The sequence below is a fragment of the Dermacentor silvarum genome, chromosome 3, assembly GCF_013339745.2.
Source record: "Dermacentor silvarum isolate Dsil-2018 chromosome 3, BIME_Dsil_1.4, whole genome shotgun sequence".
Taxonomy (NCBI): Eukaryota; Metazoa; Arthropoda; class Arachnida; order Ixodida; family Ixodidae; genus Dermacentor; species Dermacentor silvarum.
Window position 1 is genome coordinate 165,175,472 of NC_051156.1, and position 16,749 is coordinate 165,192,220.

A 16,749-nucleotide genomic window follows, 5' to 3' on the forward strand; every position below is an offset into this window, starting at 1 on the left:
GGACGTGCTCTGCGAATTCTAAGGAATGCCATCGTTCTTTGCTGCTCTTTTTTTAAGAGTTTCTTAATTAAATGTATAATTTGCATTCTAGCGGCACACATGCGTACCGCTGCTTTCTCTACATATATTTTTCTACAATGGTATGTTTCCTGCAACGCCGCTTATTAGCAATCAAGTCAATTCACGTCCATTTCCATACTCTCCACTAGCATTTCCTGACAACGTGCGTCATTCTGATGACATCCATATACCGTCCCCTTTCACCGGCGATGTTTTGGTTTAACCAGCTCTATTAGGTTCACCAAAAGGTATTTTAGGTTCACCCAATAGGCCTTTGAGCCAACATAAACAAAAAATCGTTCACATCATAATCATTACACAAAGAATCGCACTCTGCATTATTGTTTGGCTGCGTTTAGTCGTTTAAATGAATAGGAAAGAGAAAAAAGCTGGAGCAGCGCTGTTTAGAAAATTTTCGATCCAGGTAAGAAGGTTGCTCACAAGCGACCAGGAAATGGGCGCGGAAGTTACTGTGAACCTAAAGTAAGCCTATATAAAGTGCGAGTGCTCGAGCTTTGGTGGTGGTGTTCAAAGACTAAGCGGATCAGATACATTTATAATAATAAATTACTTTTTTTATCAAATCATTGTGTGCAAATATAAATTTGTATCAACCAAACGAAGGTGTCGCAAGGGGCGATCATCACCTTATGCCAGTGGCGGCTGCAGCAAGAGATATGCTGTGCATGCTCCATGAGGTAACATCAATAATTTCGCAGACACACTGCTGTAGTTACTGCATGACGCAGAGTTGGAAGCTTTTATTTGACTTTTTCTTTTATTCTCTATATGCATTGCAGCAAATCCCCCCGAAGAAAAGAAAACATGCCCATCCCCTTTGTGGAAATGTGAAGGACTCGATACATTACGTGTATGTACCACCCTAAGGAGGTGGCATCGTTTGAGGAGTATAGGTCCGACCACGTGCGTCCGACAATAGGTTGGCGCCATAAAGACACTTAACTCAGTATGAGGCTTCGCGTGCGAAGCTCCCATATTGAGCCACACTTAGCTACTTGCCCATTGCCCACTTCCCCAGTAGGCCTATAAAGCCAGCACTTAATCCCTCTCTCTATCTCTCATTATGAGAGTAGTGTTATCTCTTAGTTAATTATGCTTGAAATTTACTTATGCGCCAGACTTTATTATTGCAGTTTTGATCATTTAGGCGAAACATTTTGTTCCGTAGTAAGAATATTTAAAATACTAGCCTTGCGAAGTGATCTTGGGTGTCTGACGGAGTCTTGTCTAGCAAACGAACACCGCAGAGTAAAGGCACAGCGCCGACAAAGGTAAATTTTGTATCAACAAATCACCAGCCCTTCCCCTGTCGAGAGAATGGGGGTAAGTAAAGCTTGTGTGTGTACCTGACCTTCGTGGTGATTTTCTTTCTCTCTCTTTCTATCTATTTCTCTCTTTCTTTCGCTCTCTCTCTCTCTTTCTTTTTTGTCCCTTGTATGTGCCAGTTCAGCTTGGACCCTTTCTACACTATCACCAGGATCGGACCACTTTTCAGCGTGACACCACCACCACCACCACCGCCGACACTTGTGAGCCTACAAAGCTTCGCTTAAAATGGACCCACGGAAGCAATGTTAGTTATTTGTCATTGTGGAGTCGCTTGTTTTCATCTTGAAAGAGGTTCGCGTGCGGCAGACCAAACGTCCGGGAAATTTTCCTTGATGGTTCTAAATTTTGTACCTCAAAACCATGCCGGCGAATGTCATGTACGGATGCGACGGACACCGTATAGAGGTCTGCTGCAGATAAACTTATGGCAGTTAACTTACAGCGAAGCTGTTATGGCTAGGGTTCCGTCGATTTTTCGTGTGCGTAAGCAAAACTCAGGTCCCGCGCGAACGCGCTCGTGCCATTGCTCACGCGCTCGTCGTCTTCTTCAACAGCTGGCTCGTCGGTGTCCCTCGGATATGCATTTTGAGTAGATTAGTTATCAATAGGCACCAGCCCCTATCTTGAAGCACAGTTATGGGCTGTCCATCGGGCCCGCGACGCAGCAGAGAGGCTCGGCCTTTCTGTACCTACGTGGGAGCGGCCCGCTACGTGCTCGCCTTCCGAAGGACTTTAATATTAAAGTTTTAGCATACCCTACCATACCATTTTCAAAATCAGTATAGGCTCCCAGGTGGAAATAAAGGTTTTTCAAAGATTTGCCGCTGTGCGACCCGCGTCGCCCATGTCTACGTTCGCACCACCCTCTCTTTGTCGGCGTTCCAAACGCTTGCGTATCTATAATTTTCTTTCATTCCACTCTCCCGTGGTGGCGGTATATAAACAAACCAGAAAGACAAGTTGCCGTTCTCCATTTTGCATTTCACTTCTATTCCGTCCTCGGTAATGGGGAGGCCGCGTATAGTCCGGACTCCCGAGGAGCAACGCGCCTATATGATGAGCGACGGCGAGAACAGATGCAGGAGTGCAATGGGCGCCGGCGGACAGCAAGCACCAATTGTCCACCGATCAAGACAAATAACGAGCACCGATCAAGTCAATAAATGTCTGTGCGTACCTTTCCTCACGACGACCACCGATCAAGACAATAAATGTGTTCGAACCTTTGTTCAAAATTCTGTGTCATGCATGTCTGTGTCGTGTGCTAAACAGCTTCGCTGGTCATCCACCTTCACAGAGTGGAATGGCTCATGAATTTTTTGTTTCCAAACAATAGCTCTTATCTATGGCTTCTGGGCCAAAATGTAGGCGTCATTGCGCGCGCGCTTGTGTGTGTGTGTGTTTGCGTGTGATACAGCGAAATTAAATTCTGAATATTACACCATAAAACCAAAAGAAAGCTCTGATTAATTGTCTGAATTCTAATATTACACCATAAAACCAAAAGAAATCTCTGATTAATTCTAAGACAAAGTAAACTAAACGAAGAAAATAATAAATCGTTTTAATCAACAGTTGTCCTTTCAACCCACGGCTTATGCCCACAATAGAAGATTGGCCAAGAATCGAATGATAAAGGAAGACGAATGACAGAAATCCTACTTCATTTGCAATGCTCTAGCATCGCTGAAAGGTTAACGATTGGAAAGCTAACAATTACATTTTAGTGGCAGGTGTTTAAGAATTAAGAAAGCAATCGACAGAACTCAATAATGAGCTCTTGTATGTAAAACCCCTATATATAAAAAGTAGCGTCACGCTTTGAAGAATGCCGCCGCCTCCTCCGCGCCGCGGGGCGCTGGCTGCGTTTGTTTACGATCACGCTCCATCGCCATTTTCGCCCGAGAAGCGTCTACCGTCTGGCGAGGAGCACAACGATAGCGGCGAACACAGTCGGCGATCGTCGAATCTGATCAGCGGCGAAAGATAAACAAGTGCACGTGTTTCAAGCGGTGTAGGCGGCGCAACGGTCGAACAAGGAGCGCGAAAGAGAGGAGAAACGAGGAGGAGGGAAGGCGGAGGAGGAGAGTGTCGCTACTTTTTATATATAGGGGTTTTGTATGGCAGCACGAGCATCTCTGAGGCGGTACTAGCTGGGGAGTCGAGGTTCCAAGAGATAAATCGCAGTTTAGGATTCGCGCGGTTTTGTATTGTGTCATCATTGCTCCTCAGGAAGAATGGTTCGAAGGACATTGCCGGAGGACTTGATGCAGTTTTTGCACCATCTTGTTTCTGCTTGTTCAAAGGCATATGGTCCACGAGCTAAGAATAAAATCAGGCAAGAAGAAGAGATAAGCTTCATTGTAAAGTAAAAGGATTGATGTGGTTGGCGACCTTAGTCCAGGGCCCCAATGGCTGTCGCCACCGCTCGTGATAATCGGATCCGGGCCGAAATCAGACAGAATGCATCCTTTGGGAATGATTATCAACGTGAACGCGAATTTATGCGATTAGCACTCAAGTGGTCAAAAGTAATTTGGAGTTCGCCCGATATATATATATATATATAATATATATATATATATATATATATATATATATATATATATCGTCTCTCGAAGCCCCAGTGTTGTTTTGTTACATTAAATAGGGTAAATCGCACGAATCAATCGACCACTTATGTATGGACGAAAGACCACGCTCGTATTTAGGCGTGCCATACGAGGAGCGTTTGTGCTGCACAAGACAGTTTCGGTTCTTGCAGGCATAAATTTCTTATTTTATTTTTCTCACACATAACCTAATTTATTGTAAAAATATTGTAAGGAGTACTAGTGTTAGTATTATTCAACCTTATTTTAATAAAAATATGTTATCTTTTTTTTTTTTGCCAGATCAGTTAGTTTTGGTGGATTTTGACAAAACCTTCTCATTACCTTGCAAAAACATGGCGCTCCCCATGAGTTTTGTCGCGGGTGCCGCTTTCTGTTTCGCAGTTACGATCACTCGCTTCCAATAATGTTGCAAAGCTTGCTTTCCCAACGAGGCAATTCTGGGCTGGTGCTGATAAACGGTACTACGTCAATTCACTCCAAGATGTGGCAATTATGCCATTTATTTGGACAGAATCGGAAAACCTAATTGTCTCTTGTTTTGTTTCCAAACAGACACTCTGGACCAGCGAGCCCGTTTGCTCTTGGATTCTTTCACAAATACATATGCCAACAGGTTTGTCTGAAAAAATACGGTTTCTCGTCTGTATATTAAATTTCCTTTGTCTCTTGAAATGCTCATCCATTTCACTGAACGCTTTAAACGCACATGTCGCGTGTTGTCATGAAGCTAATGCACAGCTGCTTATCCGCTGCAATCTCGTCGTTCTTCTCCCTGTGTTGTTTTGATTTATCATGCTTGTGCAGAGTAACAGGCCAGTGCTATTAAACTATTCTTGAAAACCGGAAAGACTACACGAACTCACGCAGCCGTCCACACTTTTGATGCTAATTAAGTTACGGCGTAGCAGATTGAACAAGTGACTAGATGTTACAGTTACCCTGTGGCATGAAACAAATTCGCCAATTACTGGAGATTAGCACTAAATGCTCAGCGGAGTACCTCATTATATTCACTGAACTCTCTTCATAGAAATACTTCTGAATGATGAGAACGCCGTGTTCAACAGCCAAGTATTTGATGGGAGTTACTTAATCGTAGCATAATGCACATATGACAAATCGTGTACAGGTTCGTATTGTTTATAGGGAACATATCAAGCCTTAATTGTTATGTTTGCATCCATGCCTTTCAAAGAATTTTAATTGTCTTGAACGGTGACTTCATAAATGAGGTCCAGACCTCATTATTTAAGTCGCCTTTCAAGGCAGTTAAAATTAAATTAAAGACTTAAAGCATTTACCGTTCAGCAGTAGATGCTAATGTTTGAGTAAGAAACATTTCCGAAATACCTGGTCACACACAAAAAAGAAAAAAAAAAAAAAAAACGCTAGACTTCTTGGAGAACCATAATGGAATGGCAGGTGATAGGGGGTTTTGAAGAAATGACCATTCAGTGTCAGACTTGCCTTCTAGCACAATATAGAGAGCCATTACTACTGAAATCATTCGAGGCAAAATTAAGAAAATATTTTGCTCTAAACATGGCTATCAATTCATTGTGCATTATATGTGACGAACCTTTAAGGTACTGTTTTCATTGCTGCTGCATGACACGAAAGGACAGACTTTCGTAGCCTTCATTTGTCTCTCTTCCACTCTGTACTACTCATGGTCACACTATAGTTGCTCTCCTTTATTCTGCTTTCATTGCTAGTGGTAATACTACTACTCATTACTACTACTGCTACTACTACTACTCGTTAGCACCATCTTCTTTTTGTCAGCTTTGTCGTTACTTGGAACTGCTTTGTGCCTCTCTTCAGCAGCATTCTCTCCGCATATGCTCTGTTGCTGCTTTCCCTCCTGCCACAGTTACAGGCTTGCACTGTATTGTGCCACTTTCCCAATTTCAAATGCCTTCTCTACGTCCCTCATTCTTTGACATTATGGACTCAGTGATGGCTCGAAAGGGACTACCATACGCAGCCTATCACCAAAACTTCGAACCGTGCATGTTCATAACAGCCATTCGTTATGTGTACCCTCATTAAGAAACTTTACTAGTGCCTAGGCACACAAAAGGCATGGATACCACTTGCAAAAAATGGTGTATGGGTTATTTTTCAACGTTGTTTCATTTACCCAAATGTGGTTACCGAGGGTCATTCTACCCATTAACCCTTGCTACAGTACCGTTTACATGAGTAAAAATAGAACGAGTTTTGATAACAGGCGCAGTGACCATCCTTAGCCAATCCTAGCTTCTACTAGATGTTCCACTCGCTGCAGATTTGGCATGCCATGCAGCACATTATGGCACACAGCACTGTTCAAAACTTTAGAATTGCTTCATCTAGTTCTAAATTTAGGTCATGCAGGTCACCTGGTAAGCAAGCAAACAAAACTGAGTATAATTATTAAACATACAATAAATAGCAGTCAATTGAGCCACACAGCTAACACGTTGTTCGGCTGTATCGCTCATACATAGGTACATCGGTAGTGTGTGTAAACAATACATTCTCATTGTTAACTGCAGATCGACAGGCGGACAACAATAAAGTGATCACACAGAGCACTGTGTGTGCTCAGAGTGCTCTATGTGTTCAGAGCACTCTGTGTGTTCACTTTGTTTCGGTCTGTTGTCTTCGTGTTGTGCTGCAGTTAATAATGAACCAGCACCAACAGGCCCTGTTTTCAATTCTTGTGTCAATGCAGTCTCAGTTGCACTTTGGCACGGTGCTCCTTCTTGTCTCTTGTGCTATTATTTCGTAATCAGGCACTCAGCATCTACTCATATTCTCTAGTATATTTAAACACCTCAAGCAGGAATCCCCATGGAGCATGGCTGAAATACAGCAGCTACTCGACGCCAACTGCAAGGAAATTTCTCTTTAGCTAAATTGATTACAAATGTGTAGTATATACTACTGAAGCAATCTTGGCAAAACTGCAGGGCTGGTAATTGTCCAATTTTATTATTAGCATCCGTTGAATAGCACCTAAGTAGACGACACATGCACCTGGTGGTTAGAGCTCATGACGAAAGACCCAGCAAGTAGGCTCTGAGATATTTTGGTGTGCTGCAGGCAGCTACAGGTGGCACCTAATCTCAAAAATAATGCCGAGGAGCTGTGTGTTGCGAGTCTTGTGTCACGTCTACCAAGTGGTAATGGTGGCGCTTGTTTTTTTTTTTTCATTTTTGGTATCAAAAACATCTTTTAACAAGCTTTCCTTGATGCATCCACTTGTATTTCAAAAGTGAAATTTTGCTGTATATCTACGATATCTGAAAGTTGGATTTTTATGCAGCCCAAAATTTTGTTGCAGTTTGCTTTTAATGAGTCTAGACTGCACTACTACAGAACATTCTGTGCCACTGCATCGATGAGTATGCCATTTCAAGGCATCTCATCACGTGCTTTCGACATGCCTGCGTTTGCTTCTCTAAAGGAGAGAATAAAACGCAATTGAAGAATATCAAACTTAGGGCTAGGGACGGAGTGGATGATATGAGTGCCATCATAGAATGGCAGTGTCGCAGTGTCTGCTGTTCTGCCAGGTCACAGCCTACTTGAGCTCACTTTGTTACTGCATGGCACAGGCCTGAGGCATTTATGAGTGCTGTGCACTGTGCTCAGTTGTGTGACATTCGAGGCACCCGGCAACATGTCCAGGATTACCAAAAAATCGAAAGAAAGGCCTTGGCATGCTTGTTAATATCACTCTGTTCACTTTTTAGCCAAATGGAAGTGTTAGTTCATGGGAAATCTACTCCAGCTTACAGATCCTGACTTTGTGCATACATTGTCTCAATCTTTGAGGCCCTCCTTTGCCCCTTCTGTTCGATTCCCTAATGTGTTTCACAAGAAACGTGTCCAGAATTGCTCATATATTTAGCTGTCTTTCTTTCATCAGAGGTCACAATGTGCACATCTTGGGCTATGACAGAGAAGAAGGCACAATCAGAAAGTGCTTTCCACCTACCACAGTTGACAGGTATGTTGATGCACTACTTCAATTCCGAGTTTCAATATTTTAAAGCCGTGGGTTTGTACCTGACCTCTGTGTGCAGCCTTTAATCTGTAGAGCATATGACTAAAAATAACTTTCTCTTGGTGTTGCATCAAACTATCTTGTTCATAAAAACACTATAGTGTTCAGCAGTGCTGTAATGGACTTTGAAAATTGTACATCCAAAACTTATAACTGACCAATACTGATCGCCCTGATTTCACTGAAATTGACCGATCTTGGTGTGAAAATACCGAAGTTTGGCTTCAAAAGCTTGTTTAGTATAGCCAGAATAAGTTAACTGGGCTAAAATCATACAGGAAAAGAAGGTAAAAAGAACACAAGTCACTAGGAATGCCTCTTTCATAGAGTATGTGTGTTTGTTACAATAGTTTTTACAAAAATGTTACGTTTGGATGCAGGGGTTACCACGTCCAACTAAAACAGTTAAACAGCTGCTTATACTTTGTCTCTTTTTATACATAATTGGGCTGTATGGGTCTTTTATTAAGCTTTCAAGCCCCTGTCAGCTGAAATAAGTTCATCCTTCTTGATAGGTTGCAACTAGCAGTTCAGTTCACACTAACGGGAGACATAGCCATGAATGATTTATTACCATAACTTGTGCTTTTCGGTGGAAAAAGAAGAAGAAAAGCTTCCTTGCTTTCATTAGAAATGTGCAGTTGAACAGAGCTTCACTTCACATGTACTAACCAAATTCTATTTATCCTATTACACAAGCATCTCTTAAAAGATTGGGATGCAAACATGCTATGAAAGTGGGTAGGGGCAGTAGTGAAGCAGATTAAGTCATAACTGAGAATGCATCTTCATAATAAACAAAATATTGTAAGCATTTGCACAGTAACCCTGTCTCCTGATGCCACTTTTTTTTTTTTTATTAACGAGCCGCTTTGCAAGCAGAGACAATTGATGCTGTTGTTTTATTGCAACAAACCAAGCACTCTTTACATGCTAGCTTTATTGCTTACGCAATGGAAAAACATGTGCACTAAGAAGCAACATTTTCAGGATAGCCATTCACGATGCCTTTTCCGCACCGGACAAATGCACTCCTTCAACGTGGGTCGAAAAGTTCAGCAAGGAGAACGAGCCATTTACATTAATCATTGACTCACTTTCAACGGCCCTCATTTATCACCCACTCGACGACGTCTACATGGGCCTCCTGTGCCTGCTGCGAAAGATAGCATGTGAGTTTGCTCGCTTTCTTCTGCAATGAAATTGCACTTTTGCTAAATTGGTCATAAATGAGTGGTGTATGCTACTGAAGCAATCTTGGCACAGCTGCAGGGTTGGTAATTGCATACCTGCCAAGTCTCCGGGATTACCCGGGAAGACTCCCGGATTTGGACCACTTCTTCCGGTTGTACGGTTGGCAGGAAAATCTCCCAGAAATTGCTGTTGTGTCCCGTTCCCGCATCCAGCACTTTGTCAGGCCACATTGGCCAAAAAAATCCAACCCAATCTAATCCATCATCACATCCATCATTTGCATCATACTGCAGGCCACAGGGCCTGCAGTATGATGTAAATAAATAGAAATAAAGTAAATAATGCATTTGGAAGTTCATCACGCAAAACATTGTTAAGTAGTAGGGAAACCCTATACATGCGCTTTTTCGTTAGCCGCAGAGCTGCTCCTTACGCTGACAGGGTTGTTGGGTGCCCTAGTGGTCCTAGTCTCATTAGGCTAGTCAGCAAAAGCCGCCTTCCGCAACTATCAACACCAGACTCTCCATCGTTCTCCTCGGCGTCAGCCGCTCTGGCATTGCGTAGGCCTATGGTCAGTCATGGGTTTAAAAGCAAGGAGCGCTAGCGCAAAAAGTATCTTCAAGTATTTTGAATGTAGTGCTCAGCCGAAGTGACACTGGCTAATTTGTTGATACCGCAGAGCAATGCACAGTGCGAGTGACAATTTAACATTGTTAAAAATACGAGGACGCAGTGCCGCTCGTCCAAGACGCTGGGAAACGTCAACCTCGGAAAATGTGAAAGAAATGGAATTTCTTACAATCAATCATCATCTGAAGAATTTCTCAACACCCGCCGTGGTTGCTTAGTGGCTTTGGCATTGCGCTGCTAAGCATGAGTTCGCGGGATCAAATCTCGGTCGTGGCGGCTGCATTTAATTGGAGGCGCAATGCAAAAACGCCCGTGTGCCGTCCATTGGGTGCACGTTACAGGTGGTCGAAATTAAGCTGGTGTTCCCCACTACGGCGTGCCTCATAATCTGATGGTGGTTGGGGGACGTAAGACCCAAGAGTGTATGTAAATTTTAAATAATTTTTGAAGGCAAAATTAGCAACAACACAATGATTGCAAAAGTGAGACCTTGATGTTCATATGGTCTTGTGTATAGGTGTAAATAAACTTGTAATGAAGTTCGGCTGGGACTACTTGAAATTATCGAAATTGGGGGGGGGGGAGGTTGTTGTGTAACCGACTGACCTCCCCCCCACCCCCGGTCGGGAGTTCTCCTGGATTTAGTTTCTCCAATCTTGGCAGGTATATAATTGTCTAATTTTCTTATTTATTACACAAATATGGCAAACTGACTATAGGTCAATTTGCTATCTTTTCATTTGTTTAATAAGATTGATGGCCAGCAAGCCCACAAAACAGTGGCGTTTCACGCTCGCTGAGCTCTGAGAGTTGTCCGAATTAACCGGTATGTAACCAAATACATCCAAAATAACGATAGTTTGATTGCATTAAATAATGCATATGCCTGCCGGAACCAGAGGATGAGTCCGAATTAACGGGGGTCGAATTAACGAAGTTTTACTGTACATCCTTTTAGTAGCAGTTACCATTTGCTTTATTCAAAACAGGTCTGTTGTCAGCTGTAGCAGGGCTTCACTGACCAGAACAAAGACATTCCATCACTGCTAATGGCGATGGTACCACAGGGCGTGTAAGAATGATGCTACCACACCACTGCCATGACCTCCAGCACTGGGTGGTGTGACAGAGAGCTACTCCACTCGCTCTAGGAGGCCAATCCGATACCAGAGTTCAGAGCAACAAGCGAAGCAGTTTGAGCATCGCTACTCGTCTGCACAGCAGGAAAGACGCGAAAAGTTTGCGAAGAAAAAGCAGGGGCAGCATTCGATCGCCAACAACTTCACTCGAATGCAGTGCATTCAAGACTTTCCTGTTAAAGAGATGCCTTATAATACCGAGAAGTTTCCATTGCTTTCATTTTTTTAAGTGTTGGAGGGTGTTTTTAAATCATTCGTGCCATCATTGTGTGTATGATGCCCAGTAATGTGATGCGCAGTGTTGTGCATCTTGCTTCTAAAAGAAGAAATATCTTGAGAAGAAAGAGCAAAAGAACAGAATGTAAGGAAAAGACAGACAATGGTGCTGTCTAACAAGCAAATTTTTATTCTTTCAAGCAGCTTAGACAGTGTGCCGCTCAACAAGACAAGAAGAATGAAACAGAAGCATGCATGAAAGTACTGCTTGAACAAATGAGCATTCAACTCCTGGTCAACACCATCGTCTGTCCGTTCCTTATGTCCTTTTCTTTTGTGCTACTTTCTGCTCAAGTCATGGACCGGCAAGCCTAATGTGTCACGCTTCTGCAGAAAAATATCATCTTGAAAATTTATGTCATCACTACTTTGATTGCTTCTCATGCTTTCACTGCCTCGCCAGCTTTGCAGATGATTGTGGCTCTGTTGCACACTGACGTGCACGAGGAACACGAGGTCGGCAAGTTGTGTCACCTCGCCACCACCACCTTGACGCCGTATGCGCACGACAGTGCAAGCACACTTGGATGCAAGATTCTTCACAAAAAGCCCAGTGGACGTGTTGTGAGGGATGTAAGTGTGCTCTTGTGGTGTCACTGCTCTACCAACGCAAACGTGACGCAAAAGAAAATATTACTTACATGAGGCTTACTTTTCAGCCTTTTCACTACCGAGCACTCTATGCAAAAATGGCCCAAATATACCGATTATTTTTATTCATTCAAACAAACATATACGCAAAGGAAGAGTGAAAAATATAATAGGGAAAGTTTTATTTCATAAGAAAGCCCTGAAAAAAAAAATACCCTGAAAGAAAAGACTGAAAGTTTGCTTGACCACAGCATTAATGTCCATGGCTGTCTTCTCTTTTATGAATGCTGCGCCCCTGCCACTCGTTCTTCGATGAGTGCACCTGTCTGCCGCCCAGTAAAGATGGCTTGTTTCCCAGCATCTCTCTTCCATGCGCTACCTGACTCTTCTTCCTCCTTTCTTGCCTGTATTTCTCTCTTTGGCTCTTCTGTTCTTCTGGCGCAAACTCTCTTCCCATCTCACTTGTCACTTCTGACAGCGTGCGATCTCTACCAATTGAGCTACAGCAGCAGCTATCCTCCCGTCCACTTTCTTGGGTATTTATTTGTGTGTGTACTGAATCTAGCCCTGGGAGCATTAGCCAGTGTCACTCACAGCCATGGCGGCAGGTGCAGAACCACAGGCATCACATAGTATGCTAATTTAGGAGCAGGCAACTGGCCAATAAACCCTTGTATGCTACCTCAGGGCATCAGGACTGTGGGTCGTAACCAGTGGGTCATGAACGTGACCAGGTGAACACCAGTGGTTTGTTGTAGTCTTTTAATTTACCACTTATTGCATTGCAAACAGAAAGCCGCATTCAGTTTAGTACTTCTCCTCTTGACACAATTTTCTGGAGTATTGCCTGTTTAATTGGGGATGCTATAAAAAATTTTTTGTAGTTCTTGTACACGAAATACTATTCTGCCTAGTTGTGCTGTTAATTATTGTATTCTTGCCGTTACTTACTTTTTTTCAGGATGAAGAGTTTGTTCTCAAGCCAGACCTGTCCATCACTGACATCAAGAAGGTAGCTCAAAAACAGGATGTGAAACCCTTGGTAAGTGTGTGTGTTCAGCAACATTTATTTTTGATGCATGGTGCTGACATTGTAATTGTAAGTCATTATCGAACGATTGTGATGGTGAAAATTGGCTGTCAGACTGTGTTCATTTATACGGTAGACTTCCATTAACTCAACCTTAGTTAACGAGATTTTTCATTCATAATTCAATCGCAACGAAAGTTCCCGTCTGGTGCCCGCACATTTCTATGGGCCTAAACTTTTTTTTATTTCGATTATGAAATTGGCCCTCGCTGCAGCGCATGTCTTGACTATGCTAAGTTACAGTGAATGCAAATCTCCCTCCAAAAATGCCAATTTTCCATCTGCTTTTTCTGATTTCGAGGCAAAACGGCAGCTCAAAATGAATTGCTGTTACCATATTTACCCGATTCTCAAGCGTGTGTATTCCAAGTGATCCTTAAATTGCTTGCATGATGCAGTCAGATACGAAGTCACGTTTGTGGACTTTTCTACAGCCTACAGTCAAAGCCAGTCTCATTGCCATTGTCATCACAAGATTCCTGTTGAACAGAGAGGGTGGCGATGCGTAGGATGGTGATGACAGCATCCAGCTCTCAGGCTTTAATTGAGAAAGCTCCTTCAAGTGATAAGTAATTTCACATGTTAAGCTAGCGGCAAGAGAGTTGCATCCCATGTTTTCAGGTATTTCAGAGACATGCACGCATCGCAGGAAGAACTGGCAAAGGTGTGAGCCACCATCTCATTTCCTATTCTGGCAGAGTGGTTTGAAAAATGCATATATATATATGTGGTTGTCCATAGACAGCAGTTATCAGAGATTGACGACAATGGACGTTGATACTACATAAATTTCCATTCCCTAAATGCAGACTCTGCAAGTTTTATCGTATATCTAAATGCCAAAATCGGAGGCATGCTACATATCTTTTGTTATAAAATCAGGTGCCCATCACAGCTGGGTGCCCATGGTTTTCTACTATGAACCCATAAAAACAGGGAATGCATTAGATTCAGGGTCATGTTATAATCAGGTAAATACTACTGCAAAACAAAGCAGCAGTTTGTTCAGACATCATCTTCCACTTGTTCTATTAGTTAAACCCACCTGATAATCCTTTTCAATTCTATCGGTCCCTTCAGGGTCGAATTAACACAACTTGACTACAAATTTTAGGACTGTTGAGAGACAAAGGCATATAAATCACATGAACAACCACATAAAAATGTACAGAACTCCTGTGCAGTCGAAACCACTTATAACTGATCCCATATATATTGATCTATCAGTTATAACTGATCACATTTCAAGTGCACTTATGATTTTTCCTGCTCCACCTGCTGAAATTGCACCTAGATATAACAAACATTTTTCCAAGTGCATTACAGTTACAACAAACACCTTTTCGCCTTACCAGCACGCTAAGGTGCAAAAGCTGAGCGGTTACTATGTCGTTATTTAAAGATCACAATTCATCAACACTTTCCTTGCTGATAATGAATCATGATGGCATTCCACCTTTAGAACTTCGTACTTTTCCAGCTGAAGCAAAACAGGGAAGTTAATTTCACAGCTCTTCGCATGCTCAGCCTCGCATGACCGATACACAACCACAAAGGCCATAACAGCGGAACCTTTGCAAAATGGCGTCATGTATGCCACAGTAGGACACTTCATTCTCGTACCCAACATCAACTCAGGTCCCACCGATTTTAAGATATTCAGAACCTCTTAAATAAAAATAGTGGCTGTGTGCTCAGTTTCGAAATGACGTTTTGACATAGCTACAACACTGTACTTCGTTCTTTAGATTGACGTTACACACAATTTAGGTGCATTTTTAAATAAAACTTTGCAGTTAGCATAAAAATTGAAATATAGGTTGAGTATTTTTCCGAAAGCTTTAGTTGAGAAGTGTTAGCGATCTTTGGCAAAATTTCAAGTGTTGTCTGGCCACTACAATTGACCATCGTTATAGCGAAGACGAACCTGATATGAAACTACCTTCGTTATGTTCAATAGTTGTAAGCATATATTCTCTACACACTTATACCAGCGAGCAATGTTTTATGTTTACTTTATTATATCTGATAACTCGTATCCATGCTAATTATATCGAGGTTTGACTTTATTGGACAGGGGAAAATAATGATAGAAGGCATCATCATTTTTGTTGCTGCTGTTGCGGATGCATAAACTTCACAAACTCTGTGAAAACATGCTTTCCCAATGTCTATGGGTGCAAAATTAGCGAATCTTGGCTTGACTTCAGAGCTGCATTCAAAAACGATGTGGTAGAATATGCAGAAGTGAACGAGAGTATTGCGGCATTCTATTGGTTTCCGTTAACAAAAAGTGAAACGGTGCAACTGTCGACTTTCACTGAAGACTTTGTTCCACGGCCTCTATGCAGTTCATACTGAACTTGAAGACACCGTGGAAGAATTTCTTGATGGGCATTCTGCGCAAGTTTGCCCGGTAACGGCAGAATTGATTAATTGCAAAGGCAGTTCAGTTCACTCGTAAGCATGCATCAAGTGTTGCATCACAAAGTGAAAAGGGGTTGTTAGCATTGTGTAATAAGACTGCAGCAGAAGAATGACTGTGTTGCTAATTTTTGCACATTTTGAAAGGTGAGTCCGTATATAATGAACTAGCGATATGACGACCACTTTTCGCTGAACTATCAAGTTTGTTACAAAAGGGTTTGACCATAGTAAAACACTCCTAACAGAAAATCAACATGCATAACGCAGTAGGATCACTACAGTAAAATTGAAGCAAATAACACTAAGGATGGCCACAACGCTTGGTGATTAGTGAGTTAATTCCTTGTCCATGACCAGTTTTATAAAAAAAAGCATAACTATAACTGTTTCTGCATGTTTCACACATTGATAAGGTTATATCGTGATGTCGTCTAGTTCCTGGAAATGCCAGATTCCAACATTGTTTGGTTAGTATGAACTACTTTGATGCCCAATGTTTGTCTTTGCATCATGCCTCAAATCTGGTTGTCTATAGCCTGGAGTTACAGTCATCCAGAATCACTGTGATTTTACCAGCTACCAGAGCTTGCAGTGTGCAAGCAGAAGCAAACACTTCCTGTTTTCCTCAAAACTCTGCCACACTTGTTAATTTGAAACGCAATGCATGTTGCTGTGTTGTGTCATATCCATGTGCTGTTGCTTCAATGTTTTCTTTTGTCTTAAAATGTTTTGTGATATCTGTTGGTCCCAGTATTCTCTAATCTGCAAGACTTAAGTGTCACTTTTGTGCCTCTAACTGCTGCCGCACTTTCTTGTCAATGCTTTACACTTCTTGTTCTTGCCTTAAGGCACAGCAGCCTGATCCCACGGCCAACCTTACCTTCAACCTTCGGCTCAGCGAAGAGGAGAAAGCAGCCAAGGATAACCTGGTGCTGCCATACCTCAAGTGAGCATTGCAACGTCTTGTGATCTTCTGTTCAAGTGATGTTGTCATGTGATGATGTTGTCATATGGTGATGTTATGTGCTGATGATAAGCGATTGATAGGTAGATGACAGTATGGAAAACTTAAAGCACTTTTAGGATGAAATCGCTTAATGTGAAGTTTTTCTTGGTTTTGAAATCACTGCACACAATTGAAACAGGGAATTGCATGGGATATTCTAAAAGGACGATTTCGTGGAGCTGCTGAGGACAACTGAGTACAAATCGCATGGGAAGGCCCGAGTGATGGGTAGGCGAACTTCAAAGTGTGTAGGTTAAGTAGTACCTTTGCAGTAAACTACTTATTCAAGCACATTGAAGCGTTGTGTGTTTTAC

The 16,749-nt window shown here is 42.2% G+C and overlaps 1 protein-coding gene across 1 annotated transcript; it reads left to right on the forward strand.

Annotated features, from left to right (window-relative positions):
- The first annotated feature begins 4,358 nt into the window (after positions 1-4,358).
- On the forward strand, positions 4,359-16,404 carry LOC125944057 (elongator complex protein 5-like). The gene is made up of 7 exons (XM_049663792.1): positions 4,359-4,483; positions 4,578-4,638; positions 7,945-8,025; positions 9,073-9,254; positions 11,725-11,894; positions 12,874-12,954; positions 16,278-16,404. The coding sequence occupies exons 1-7, from the start codon at positions 4,429-4,431 to the stop codon at positions 16,377-16,379; spliced, it is 732 nt and encodes a 243-aa protein (XP_049519749.1). The 5' UTR covers positions 4,359-4,428; the 3' UTR covers positions 16,380-16,404.
- The last annotated feature ends 345 nt before the right edge of the window (positions 16,405-16,749 follow it).

Coding starts and splice junctions, on each gene's coding strand:
- LOC125944057 (XM_049663792.1), top strand. CDS start 4,429: ATGTTGCAAAGCTTGCTTTCCCAACGAGGCAATTCTGGGCTGGTGCTG. Junction 8,026..9,072: donor CCACCTACCACAGTTGACAG/GTATGTTGATGC, acceptor CAACATTTTCAG/GATAGCCATTCACGATGCCT. Junction 11,895..12,873: donor GTGGACGTGTTGTGAGGGAT/GTAAGTGTGCTC, acceptor ACTTTTTTTCAG/GATGAAGAGTTTGTTCTCAA.